The 14059-nt window shown below is 40.6% G+C and overlaps 1 protein-coding gene across 1 annotated transcript; it reads left to right on the top strand.

The window, feature by feature from the left end:
- Positions 1–6: 6 nt before the first annotated feature.
- LOC112141718 (gastrula zinc finger protein XlCGF8.2DB-like) lies at positions 7–10175 on the top strand. The gene is made up of 2 exons (XM_024264870.2): positions 7–77; positions 7866–10175. Exon 2 carries the CDS (start codon positions 8264–8266, stop codon positions 9305–9307), a length of 1044 nt encoding a protein of 347 aa, XP_024120638.1. The 5' UTR covers positions 7–77; positions 7866–8263; the 3' UTR covers positions 9308–10175.
- Positions 10176–14059: the final 3884 nt, after the last annotated feature.

Consider the following 14059-nt stretch of genomic DNA (forward strand, 5'->3'; position numbering starts at 1 on the left):
TGAGAATGAGGAGCTCTGTGGTCAGCGCAGACTGCTGGATATCACCTGGAACCCGCAGCTTCAGCTCCACCACATAGGTATGTTCACTTCTTCTTCATCTTCACAACATCCTGGTCCAGGTTCTAGTGGACCAATGACTGCTTCTGTAACTGGTCCAGAACTCTGCGGTTCTCATCATCTCCAGAACCCATAGACAGTTTATAATGAACTGGACAATCAAGGTGTTGACGTCATCCATAGTAATTTTTCCAAATTATTTTTTTTCCATTTAGAACATTGGAATCCAAATCCAAAACAAAAGGCTAAACAGCACACACACACACACATATATATATATCACAAAAGTGAGTACACCCAAAAAGGGTTTATTGTTGAATGCACAATAAGGAAACAGGTTTCCCTGTACAATGAAATTCTTACTTTCGAGCTCACTCTGAATGCCATAAGAGACAGATAAAAGTAAAAAATATAAAGATAAGGATATTTACAGGATGACTAAAGAGCATAGTTACAAAAAAACTATATATAAGAAATAAACAATAAACTATGAATATGTAAGTGACTAAAATATTTACAAATTAGCTGTTGTGCAAATTTACAGGGAATATTATTGTGCAAAGGAGACTAACAGAACTGGATAGTGGGGTACATGTGCAGTTGTTATTAAGGTGCATTAATAATGATAAATGATAAATAGTCCAGTAATGATATATGATCAATAATCCAGATGTGCAAAGGTGCAGTCTGCTGTTGCAGACTCCTGTAGGCTGTTAAGGAGTCTGATGGCAGAGGGAAAGAAAGAGTTCCTGAGTCTGCTGGTCCTGCATTTCACACTCCTGTACCTCCGGCCCGAGGGAAGGAGAGTGAACAGACCTCGTTGGGGGTGGGTGGGGTCTCTGATGATGGAAGCCGCTCTCCTCAGGACCCTGCCCTTGTAGATGCTCTGCAGTGAGGGCAGAGGAGTCCTGGTGATCTTGGACGCAGCCTTCACCACTCTCTGCAGGCGTTTGCGGTCCGTGACGGTAGAGCTGCCGTACCACACTGTTATGCAGCTGGTTAGGATGGACTCAACAACGCAGCTGTAGAAGTTGCTGAGGATCTTTGATGACATGCCGAACTTCCTCAGCCTCCTCAGGAAGTACAGCCGCTGATGAGCCTTCTTCACCAGCTGCGTGGTGTTCAGTGTCCAGGTGAGGTCCTGGCTGAGGTGGACCCCAAGATATTTGAAGCTGCTCACCCTCTCCACTTCCAGACCCCGGATGAACAGCGGCTGATGAGGGCTCCTCTCTCTCCTCATGTTGACTATCATTTCCTTGGTCTTGTCTGTGTTGAGGATGAGGTTGTTGTCCTCACACCAAGTCACCAGAGAGGCCACCTCTCTCCTGTAGGCTGCCTCGTCCCCGCCAGTGATGCGTCCTTTCACCGCGGTGTCGTCCGCAAACTTCAGGATGGTGTTGTCCTGATGAGAGGCTGCACAGTCGTGGGTGAACAGGGTGTAGAGGATGGGACTGAGGACACACCCCTGTGGAGTGCCAACGTTAGTAGTAATGCTGGCTGAGGTCCTGTTCCCTATTCTGACAGACTGAGGCCTGCCAGTCAGAAATTCCAGGAGCCAGTCACAGATGGTGGGGTGCAGTCCAAGACAGAGCAGTTTGTGCGTGAGCTTGTGGGGGTCCACCCTGTTGAACGCAGAACTGTAGTCAATAAAGAGCATCCTGATGTAGGAGTGTTTGTTCTCCAGATGTGAGAGGGAGATGTGCAGTGCTGCAGCGATGGCATCTGAGGTGGACCTGTTGGGCCGGTAGGCGTATTGCAGGGGGTCTAGTGTGTCCGGAATGCTGCTCTGAATGTGGGTCAGCACCACTCTCTCAAAACACTTCATAATGATTGGAGTGAGAGCTAGTGGCCTGTAGTCATTCAGGCAGGTGGGGGGGGCTCTTCTTAGGGAGGGGGACAATGGTGGTGGTTTTGAAGCAGGGGGGGACAGTTCTCTGGCTGAGGGAGAGGTTGAATATGGAGGTGAGAACGTCTGTCTGCTCGTTGGCGCATGCTTTGAAGTTGGGCTGGGCGATATTGGTTTTTTCATATTGTGCGATAACAATATTAAAAACGATATCAAGTAACTATATTTTTCAAAGTAATCTTTATTGCACACAGCTTTAAAAGACTACAAACAAATTCAAATGTTTGAACTTTCAAGTTTAACAGGAAAATGGACAAAAAATTGACATGCAATTATGTCAATATAAAAAAAGTGCAGTAAACTTAAAAAAACTCCCAAGACACTCCTCAGTTTCTTTAAAATGCTTTTCAAGAAATTAAATAAAGCTTAAAACAAAAATGTTCTTATTTAAAAACTCTGTGCAACTTCGAATAGCTTTCAAAGACAAGTCAAAAAAGAACAACAGATCAACTTAAATGGCCTCCTATTCTGTGAGGCAACAAATAGGCACCATGGTTAGTGTGATTGTGCTAAATAAACAAAAGCCTACAGATTGCGGGCAAGGAAGACAAGTGTATCAACCGCTTCAGGCTTTAAAGCTGCCCTTTGACAGGTTACAATATTACCCCCTGTACTAAATACCCTCTCAGATGGGGTGCTGGTCGCAGGGATACACAAATAGCGCTTTGCCAGGCAGCTAATCCACGGGAAACTTTTCTCATGGATTTTCCACCACTGTAGTGGGTCCATTTCACTGTCTGGATCTGGTGCCAGCAGGTAGTTTTTGAGCTCCTTTTCAACTTTTTCTTTGTCAGTGAGTCCTTCACTGGGGTGTGATTTCTTGAAAAAGCTGCCCAATGATTTTTTTCAGTTTCTTCTGTGTTGGTAGCATTGTTGCAGCTCTTCCCTCTTCCGCTCCCTCCGTTCTGGCTGAAGTCGATGCATCTCAGACACTGCTCTCAGTTTGACAGCATCTACCTTTTCTGCATCAGTGTATTGCAGCTTGAAGCATGGATCTACCAGCAATATCAAGCAGTTCATTAGTAACCTCGTCATTATACTTTACATCAAGGTATGCCATTGCTGCCATCTTGATGTCCTTTGTGAGCTGTGTTTCATCATCAGATGGTTTCAGAATATGTGTTCTGAAAAGATGAAGTATCGGTTTGAGGTATGACACGGTCACATAACAGTCGCCAGAAAGTGAATCTGTGAATTCCATCAGTGGATTCAGAGCCACATGCAGAGACTCCAGCACATCCATGTCTTGCCAGGAGGGAACCAAGTGCCTGGTCTTTTTATCTGCACTGAGGACCTGAGTGATGGCTTTATGTTGCTCCAGAATCCTTTCAATCATTTTTTGGCATGAACCCCATCTGGTGGGTGATTCTGTCACCAACTTGTGGTGGGGTAGGTGAAACTCCTCTTGAGCAACAGCCATGTCTCTCTTCTTCTTCCAAGAGAAACTGAAGGCAGCCACCACTCTCTTACACACACCCACCGCTCGCTCCACCCGTTTGTCTTTTCCGACTCTCTCTGTGGATTAAAGGTAAATAGCAGAAGCAAAATTAAACTCAGAATTTTAATTTCTGTAAATAAAATTCACAGTTCTTAAATCATTCTTATTTACTTTGGCACAAAACCTAATTTTGTGCCAAAACGTAACACATTTTAAATTTTGCCGATATTTAGATCTTATTTTTTTTTCTTATGTTTACTTAAGAGTTGATAATGAGTGATAAGCAACAACATTATCACCAGTTTAATTTTTGCAACTTGTCTTCATGACTTGTTATCCTTTATTTTGATGAAATGGTTTAATTAAGTATAGGAAAAGGGATGATGTGCTGCTTTAAATTTGGATCCTGGTGAAATCCAAGAACATTTATCAACTTGATTTACACCAGAGAATGAATGAATAAATGAGTACCAACACCAACATGAAAAATTTTTGTTTTTGTCATCAGTTTGTAAATGTAGATTTAAACATCTCATTATATGTAAATGGGGTTTGAAAAAAACACACACACAAATAGGATTGGTATTCTGCTCTGCAACTTACCAACAGCTGAGTGAAGACGATGTCCAAAGCACTGCAGCCGGGTCCATTTGTTGAGTGATGTGGCCTTCACTATATTTGTCCCACTGTCGGTTGTGATGCAGACTTGTTTGTCTTCACTCAGTCCCCAAGATGCAAGTGCGTCTGACAGGCCCAAAGCAATGGCTTCACCCATGTGGTCCACAGGAAAGTAGGCAGTTTGAAGACATCTGTTCTTCAAATTCCAGTCTTGGTCAATGTAGTGAGCAGTGAGGCTAAGATAAGGTTCCAACGTGCGACTTGACCACAAGTCGGATGTGGTAGCGAAGTATGACACATTTTGGAGCTCCGTCTCGACAATCTCTCGGCACTCAGAATAAAGCTTTGGCAGGGCTGTCTGAGAGAAGTGTTTACGTCCAGGTAGTTCATAACGAGGGTCGATTACCTTAATTAGCCGCTTGAATCCTTCATTGGTAGCATGTCTTTGGCCAGACAGTAGGCTACAGCATTTGTGATGTCGCAATGTCTCTTCGATGTTTTGTCGTATGGCCTTACATTGGAAAATGCCGACTGTAAAGACTGCTGCTGCAGCGCAGGTCTTACCGTTGTTTTTGAAGTCTGACATTGAGCATGCTCGAGGGGGCGGTGCTGCTTTAACTGGGAAAAAAAGGTTGGTGGTATTTCCACATTTATTTGGAACGTATCTCTGGTACAATTCGCAGTAGACGTTACTTTGACTTTTATCCGATTTAGATAACCGAAAAACGTCCACACGGCGGAACTTTTCGGGCCCATTCGTTCTACAATGTCGACGCTTCTTGAACCTTCATCTGCGCCCTCTTGGCTCGAGTTTGTTAACTTTTCTTCAGACGGAACATTCATTTTCTGCAACGCATGCAGATACTAGCTTGCATCCTAGCTTGTAAATAACGTTCACTCTAACTTGACGTGGCGCAGTTTATTCAGTGATTGGTCTAGCCCTGTGATACTTAATTCTGATTGGACAAGAGGGCGGGTCTTCCGGGGGTTTCTCCCGTGTTCATTTAAAACGAAAGTTTATTGTAATAGACTCATTTCACTATCGAAAAAAAGTAATATCGCAATAACGATAATTATCGTTTTATCGCCCAGCCCTACTTTGAAGGCTCGACCAGGAATGTTGTCTGGTCCTGCCGCCTTGCGGGGGTTGATCCTCCTCGGGGCTTTGTTTACCTGGGCTGATGAGACGACTGGTGGGGGTGAGGAGGGAGTAGTGGCTCTTGAGTCGTTGGGCCTCCTCTCTGCATGGGGGTGGAGGTCTCAAACCGTGCATAGAAAGTATTGAGGTCATCCGGCAGGCTGTCTGTTGCCCGAATGGTACTGGAGCCGTTCCTGTAGTCTGTGATGTGCTGCAGGCCCCTCCACATGCGCCCAGAGTCAGCAGTGGAGTAGAAGCCATCCAGCTTCTCTCTGTACTGCTTCTTAGCTGCTGTGATGGCCTTCCTCAGTCCGTACTTCTCATCTTTGTACTCAGTCTCATTGCCGGATGTAAAAGCAATGGAACGAGCACGCAGCATGTAACATACCTGACCGTTTATACAGTGCTTCTGGTTGGGAAACGTCCTGACTTGGATGGTGGGCAGTGCTGCCAAGTGCTGATGTACCCAGTCACATAGTCAGCATAGTCCTGTATGTTGACAGAAGAGTCCTCCAGAGTAGCTGCAGCTTTAAACACATCCCAGTCTGTAGTAGTGAAACAGTCCTGCAGTGTGTCCTCAATCTCAGGTGTCCAGACCTGAACCGGTTTGGTGACTGGAGCTGATTGTTGGAGTCTTTGTCTGTAGGCCGGGTAAAGGAACAAAGACATGTGGTCTGAGTGTCCGAAGTGGGGGTGGGGTGCGGCCCTGTATGCACCTTTTATGTTGGTGTATACAGCAAACATTTAGTTATATCTTTTCTTAGGACAACACTGCATACATGAATCTTTGACACAATGAACAGTAGTCAGTCTAAAGTTAGTATAGCAGTGTAAATTTATTGTCCCCTCAAAATAACTAAAAATAGAGCCAATAATAGCTGAACCCCTGGCAACAAAAGTGAGTACACCTCTAGTGAAAGTGTACAAATTGAGCACAATTGATCATTTTCCTTCCACTTTGTCATGTGAGCCATTAGTGTTACACTGTCTCAGGTGTCATCAGTTAGCAGGTGAGTTAAATTTGGTATAAAAGCTCTTCCATTCTCTTAACCTGGCCACCGAAAGTTCAACATGGCACCTCATGGCAAACAACTCTCAGAAGACCTGAAAAAACAAAAGTTTGCTTTACATATAGATGGCCTAGGCTGTAAGAAAATAGCCAACACTCTGACACCGTGCTGCAGCACAGTGGCCAAGATCATCCAGCGCTTTAAGAGAATAGGTTCTTCTCAGAACAGGCCTCGCCATGGTCGTCCATAGAAGCTGAGTGCACCTTGTTGGCGTCACATTCAAAGACTGGCCTTGGAAAACAGACGGATGAGTGCATCCAGCTTTGCTGCAGAGATCGAAGGGATGGGAGGTCAGCCTGTCAGTGTTTAGACCGTACGCCGCGCACTGCATCAAATTGCTCTGCATGGTTGTCATCCTAGAAGGAACCCTCTGCTAAAGATGATGCACACGAAAGCTTGGAAACAATTTGCTGTGGACAAACTAAGGACCATATCCTGTGGTCTGATGAAACCAAGTAAAACCAATTTGATTCAGATGGTGTCAAGCGTGTGTGGTGGGAACCAGGTGAGGAGTACAACGACAAGTACGTCTTGCCTACCGTCAAACATGGTGGTGGGAGTGTCATGATCTGGGGATGCATGAGTGCTGCTGGCATTGGCAGAGTGACTAGCATCACCAACGACTCCACCCATCCTGCTTTCCATCTGTTTGAACTGTTGCCCTCTGGAAGGAGGTGCAGGTCCATCAAACCCAGAACAAACAGACTATGGAACAGCTTCTTCCCACAGGCAATTACCATACGGAATACACATACCTCCACCAACCACACCTCACTCTGACTTTCACTATGCGTGCAATATCCTGTCTGTGCAATAACCGGTTCACTGTGCAATAACTCAATATTTATTATGCTGTGCTCACAGCAACTTACCTCACTCCATTCTATTTTATCCACAAATATTTAATATTTAACAGTTCTGTACAGATTGTTCATTTTCTTGTCAAGAGTTGTAAATACAGTATTTCTATTTTTTATTCTATTTTATTCTATTTTATTATTATAATTATTATTTTTTAACTTCTTTATGTTCAAGGCTGCTGCAATTTCATTGTATCCCCATGTGCAATGACAATAAACGTTTCTGATTCTGATTCTAAACTTCTAGCCTTGCTACCTTTCCACCTGGTCTCCTGGACACACAGTATGTCTACCTTTCTCCTCTGCATCATGTCCACTAACTCTCTACCCTTTCCTGTCATAGTTCCAACATTCAAAGTCCCAACTCTCAGTCCAACACTAGTGACTTTCCTCTTCTCTCTCTCCCTACGAACCCGCCTTCCTCCTCTCCTTCTTCCACCAACAGTAGTCCAATTTCCACCGGCACCCTGTCGGTGAACAGCACCGATGGCGGTCGTTGTTAACCCGGGCCTCGACCGATCCGGTATGGATTTCGTAGGTCTGATTCGCATATTTGATTTGGCAAGTTTTACGTCGGATGCCCTTCTTGACACAACCCTCTGTATTTATCCGGGCTTGGGACCGGCACAATGAGACCCTGGCTTGCCCCCCCTTGTGGCTACATTCTTAGTGTATGTCGGATGTCCTACATGTAGGACATCTGACTGATGTGATTTAAAATTTATTTGATACTTAACACTACAAAAACTGTAGCTTTCTTGTGTTTGTGTCCCTGCAGACCTCCCCCAGCATCGGTTGACAGAAACGGAAGATCTCTGCAACCAGCAAAGGAACTTCAGAGTGGAACAGAATGTTCCAGAATCTACACAGACAAAAGAGGAACTGAAGGAGCTAAAACTTCTACAAATTAAACAGGAGCAGGAGGAACCAGAACCTCCTCAGATAAAAGAGGAGCAGGAGGAACCACAACCTCTACAGATAAAAGAGGAGCAGGAGGAACCAGAAGTTCCTCAGATAAAAGAGGAGCAGGAGGAACCAGAACCTCTACAGATAAAAGAGGAGCAGGAGGAACCAGAACCTCCTCAGATAAAAGAGGAGCAGGAGGAACCAGAACCTCAAGAGAATGAAGGAGAGCAAGAGGAAGAAAAACTTCCACAGGTTGAAAATGCTCATAATATGTCTACCTACATGAAAACAAAGTCTGATGAAGGCCCTTATGTCTGTGAAGAATGTGGTAAAAGTTTTTGTTCCTGCTTCAAATTCAGAACTCATTTAAGGACTCACACAGAAAGGGGGCTTTTTTTATTTAAAGAAAGTGACAAATGTTTTAGCGGTGTATCTCATTTCAAAAGACACATAAGAACACAGACAACAGAGAAGACATTTTCTTGTAAAGAATGTGACAAAGGTTTTAGTCGAATATCTCATCTTAAAAGACACATGAGAACTCATACAGGAGAGAAGCCTTTTACGTGTAAAGAATGTGACAGAAAATTTAGCCAAAGCTCTCATCTTAAAATACACATGGCACTTCATACTGGAGAGAAACCTTTTACATGTGAACAATGTGACAGAAAATTTAGTCGAAAATCTACTCTCAAAAGACACATTGCAGTTCATACAGGAGAGAAGCCTTTTATCTGTACAGAGTGTGGCAGAAGTTTTAGTCAGATATGTAATCTCAAAACACACATGACGGCTCATATAGGAGAAAAGCCTTTTACGTGTAAAGAATGTGACAGAAGTTTTAACCGAATATCTCATCTCAAAAGACACATGATAGCTCATACAGGAGAGAAGCTTTTTATGTGTAAAGAATGTGACTGGAGTTTTAATCGAATATGTACTCTCAAAAGACACATGAAGATACATACAGGAGAGAAGCCTTTTACGTGTACAGAGTGTGGCAGAAGTTTTAGTCAGATATGTAATCTCAAAACACACATGACGGCTCATACAGGAGAAAAGCCTTTTACGTGTAAAGAATGTGACAGAAGTTTTAACCGAATATCTCATCTCAAAAGACACATGATAGCTCATACGGGAGAGAAGCTTTTTATGTGTAAAGAATGTGACTGGAGTTTTAATCGAATATGTACTCTCAAAAGACACATGAAGATACATACAGGAGAGAAGCCTCTTACGTATAAAGAATGCAATGCACGTTTTAATCCAATCCAATCCATGAAATCGACTGGGTCCTCACATTCATACGTATGAACGTGGGGGACCAGCTCCTTCCAGGGAGTGTGTACGCTGCCAGCACTGCGCTCAGGTTAAACGCCTTCAAAATACTTTAATTTTAGCATCGACTCTGAAAAGAAGAAACAACAAAGACTCACTCCCGAGACCGGCTCTAGGTTAAAGTCATGAAATGAGACCAGCCACAAAGAGAAATGGCTGTGCTTCAGTGAACAATTGCATCCAGATATGAAAAGCAGCTTGCGGAAATACAGTATTCCGACTTTTTCACAGGGGTTAATGGTCAAAGACATCTGCAAATATGGAAGGGGGGCATTTGCTCCCATCTGGAGAAATTCCAAAATCACCTTTAGAAACAAAAGTTACATACAAGCGTCTTGAGTTGTCTGGGTTTTTGTGTCAAACCGGAAAAGTAATAGAAACATTTTAGTGAAACGGTAAAAAATTAATAAGCATTGGAACACTGCAACTCGTTTCATTTAAAAATGTTAATGAAATACACTTGTAAAATATCTTTTTTTTTAATTATGACAGTAAAAATGTACTTTTAAGGAAATGTTATTGTTAGTTTTTTTCTTTTTGGAGATGTTTGTGCTGTTATTATATTGCTATGGTAACCATAGTCATTATGGTTTATGTTGAGACAATGCTGTCTAAGTGTGTTACCATAAAGACACTAGAAATATTTTTACATGTCTCTAATTCTTTTTTTACAGTTTTTATGTGATTTGTGAACATTTTCTAAATATAAAATAATTCTAGTTTATATTTTGTTAAGTCATGTTGGCAGATAATAGTTTTGTGAAGAAAAGGTTTAGTAAACATGTATACTAACTGGCTCAAAATTTGTATCTCATTTTGAATAAATTTCCTATCTTGATAATTACCTCAGGGTCAGCTGATGTTCTGTTTATTTTAGTGAAATACATGCCCACAGTTTTAGAGATGTTAAGTTGCAGACAGCATTCCTGCAGCCAAGTTGTGACATAAGATATAGTTTTAGTGAGTTTAACAGCAGTGGCGTCTTTGGAGCAGCTGTGAACGAAAAAAACAATTGCTCAAAATAAAGAATTGATGCATTTGAATTTGTGATGATTCTATAATCACGAGTTTCATTTACTGAACTGATGGAAACAAAATATTTAACTTATCATGAAATGCATTCTTTTAGACATTCCACTGAATAGAAATGTGTTGTTTTGAATTCTCAAAGTCAGATTAAATAAAAAAAAATGATGATGTTTACTTCTTGTTGGTTGGTTTTTACTATTAAATTTTCGTATTTCATTATATATTTTTCAGTTGTTAATTTAATCATTGTGGTTGTAGTTTATGCTGAGACGATGTTGCCTAAGTCTGTGTGTGACCATGACAACACATATTTGTTCACAACTCTAATTCTTATGGAGTCTGGAAAGAGCCAAAATTAAATAAATATATGCACCATTAAATAAATAAATAAATGTGTCAATTATTCAAAAGTGGCAATAAATAAAAAAATGTTGAAATCAATAAATAATTGTTGAAATAAATGTGGCATTAAAATATTAAAATAGAACATTTAAATATTTCATGATATGTATTTATTTCATTGCCATTGTGGGTTAAGAGATAAGATATACAGTTACATTGTGAAAATAAAAAAAGCATTTCCAGTATTGATTTTTATTTTAAATTATGAGTCATAAACACTTACATAGAAATATTTCATCAAATCATGAAATCAATTAATAAAACATGGAATTTAAAAAATGGACTTTTACTGAAATTTTAACAACTTGAATGGCCATTTGATTTATTTAATACAGTTTTTAAACAATTGTTGACACATTTATTAAATAATTTAATGGTGTAAATATTTACTTTAATTTGTCTATCAGTTTATACTGGACCATGACATAATTAAAAAAGTCATGTTAAATGTAAAACTAGATATATTTTTCATATATATTTTGTGTGTGTGTGTGAAAACTGAACTGCTATGTATTTTACATTCTTCCTCAGTCCAATATGTGTGTGCTATGTTTTAAAAAATATACAGAATGAGTTTTTATTATTATTATTATTATTATAGAGAAATCATTTTAGATTTTTGAAGGGGGGATGCATAAATTCAGAGTCAATTTATATAAGCTTACAAAATACAGTTCATAAAAGCACACACAGTCTATGGATTTTATTTTATTTTTTTCAATGACTTGAAACAATAATAGTGGGACTGTGACTCAAATGGGGACTTGTCAGTCTTGACTTGTGACTTGACTCCGACTTGAGGACAAAGACTTGAGACTTACTTAAGACTTACAAAACAATGACTTGGTCCCACCTCTGCTGTACAACATCAATAAACAGTTCTTAGGAAATGAAGGAGGCTACAAACTGAGAGAATATAAGAACTTCAATGTCAGATTGATAAGAACCACCAAAGTTTCTGTGTTTGGCACGAAACAGGTTATGTAATCAGCTCAAACATCCATAAATTCAAGAAAAAAAACTTATAAAGAAACTCCAATTTCACTATATGAAGATGAGTTGAGTTCAAGACCTACTGGTCTTTCAATAATTCCAAATGTGTAAACGTGTTAACTTAAATGTGGTGAAATAATCAAAGTTGTATTCACAACCAATGAGTTTTACACTGTGTAATATGCAAGAATAATTACTGAAATGTGAAATTAATCAAATGTTACAAAAGTATGTCTTTGTTTATGTTTTTTTATTCTCTAATCAACGCATTTCATCATTTCTATAAGGAGTTTGAAAAATCTATGTTTTATCGTCTTGTGTTGTCCACAATCTACTCTTGAAATGAACAAGATCAGCCAATCAACCAATATTTTTTGGATTGCTATGAAAAGCGTACCTATGTGGCAATGAAGAAAAGGAGACTTCTTATCTTCAGAACATGAAGCTTTATTCACTCATTTGAGGCCCTTTGGGTTTGACGAAAAAACAATTAGAATAAATGATGGTTTTGTAGAATTGGTTCATTTACTTTAATTATTTACATTTTGTTCTTTATCCTTAGATGTAAACAAAACTGAGCAAAAAGATGGTAAAATGTTTCATCTGCTATCAGAGCGGATTATTATCAGAATGACATAATTTTATTGCATATTCATTTATTTATTCATCTTCCAGACCGCTTTTTCCCTTTCGGGGTGGCGGGGGTGCCGGAGCCTAACCCGGCTACTGATGGGCGAAGGCGGGGTACACCCTGGACAGGTCGCCAGTCTGTCACAGTATTGCATATTGTTTTAAAAGTATTTTTATTCTACACCAAAGTTGTTATGTTTATATTGAATAGTCAAAGTGTAAAAAGATGAAGGAATACTAGAGTAATGATTGAAAATACATTATTACATGTTTAGTTCAAGTAAATCTGCTGCAGCTGCAGGATCTGATCAAACACAAGATGCATTTTATTTTGAAAGGAACTTGTAAGAGCTTCTTCCAAAAGTAAAAGAAGTTAATTTTATAAAGAAAAACTCCATTGCAGAGATTATTTTAAAGCTATATTTTATTAATAAATGTCTTAATGGCCAGAAAAACATCATTAAAGTGTATTTTTCTAACTCTGAGGTGGGACTTTGTGGCTCTTGTTGGACTAAGTGCAGGTGCGCAAGCTGTAAGGTGGGAGTGTGATGAGGGATATTGCTGGCGCGCACATGACGGGGTATGTGAACACGCGGCGGGGGTGTGCTAAGCGTATGCTGGTGTGGTCTTGTTGTGCTGCGCACAGCTGCAGCAGGACATGAATGGATTATGAGACTAGATCAGGGGTCTGCAACCTGAGGCACTTGGAGCCACATGCGGCTCTTTTCAACCTGCATTGAGGCCCTTTGGGTTTGAAGAAAAAAACAATTTGAATAAATAATGGTTTTGTAGCATTGGATCTTTTAGCATTAAACCTTGCAGACTAGATATTGTTAATACGAAGGAAGAATTTAGAGTCTGCAGGAAATAATTCCACGTAGATCCTCCTCCACAAGAAACTTATAAACACCTGAGAGAACCTCTGAAACAGATCAGAGAACAAAAGAAGACCCGACTCCTGTGGCATCTTCAATGGCCCTCAGTAGTGGAAAAATCTGATGAAAAATAGAGAAATATCAGAACAAATAATGTATGAACACACACACAACTGATGAGATTTTAAAATACCCGCTGGTCACTCAAGTGTCTTCTGCTTCAAGTGCTGTTTCAGTGGTCATGAGGACATTGGGTTCTGCCACAGCTACATTCTGTTGGAACGCACTCTCCCTTTGGTCAGGTCCTCATGCAGAGCCTGAATGTGCAAAGTGTAAATATGTAATAAACTACAGGATTTAGTTTCTATCATATCAATTTTCAATTACCTACATCACATCGCCAGGAGAGAGGGACAGAATCTCTCCCTCTTCAACAGGATTACCAAACCTGCAGATGAAAAATCAGAGTGACCAGACCTTTTTTTTCCCCTTTGCATTATTGTTCTTACATTGTTTTATCCAGAAGACAAATATTTTTCTCTAATCATATCTAAAAGTGAGCCTATTTGTGTCATGAATCAGTCTGTTTTTCCCTCAGACCACCAGAGGGAGCCATCACCTGAATTCTAAAACTCCTGAGCCTCATCTGGACTTCATCTCCCAGAAGCCCCAGTCCACAGTTCCTGGTTCCTGCTCAGCTGTCTCCAATCGTACAATCACCCACCTGCTTCTTAAGCAGCACACAGAGCCACACTCACTGCGAAGTTTTGTTTGTGCCACCCTGCCTGCAACACCGAGC

Source organism: Oryzias melastigma, unplaced genomic scaffold, assembly GCF_002922805.2.
Source record: "Oryzias melastigma strain HK-1 unplaced genomic scaffold, ASM292280v2 sc00270, whole genome shotgun sequence".
NCBI lineage: Eukaryota > Metazoa > Chordata > Actinopteri > Beloniformes > Adrianichthyidae > Oryzias > Oryzias melastigma.

Bases quoted from the DNA above. Each gene is read 5' to 3' on its own strand.
- LOC112141718 (XM_024264870.2), top strand. From the start codon at position 8,264: ATGTCTACCTACATGAAAACAAAGTCTGATGAAGGCCCTTATGTCTGT.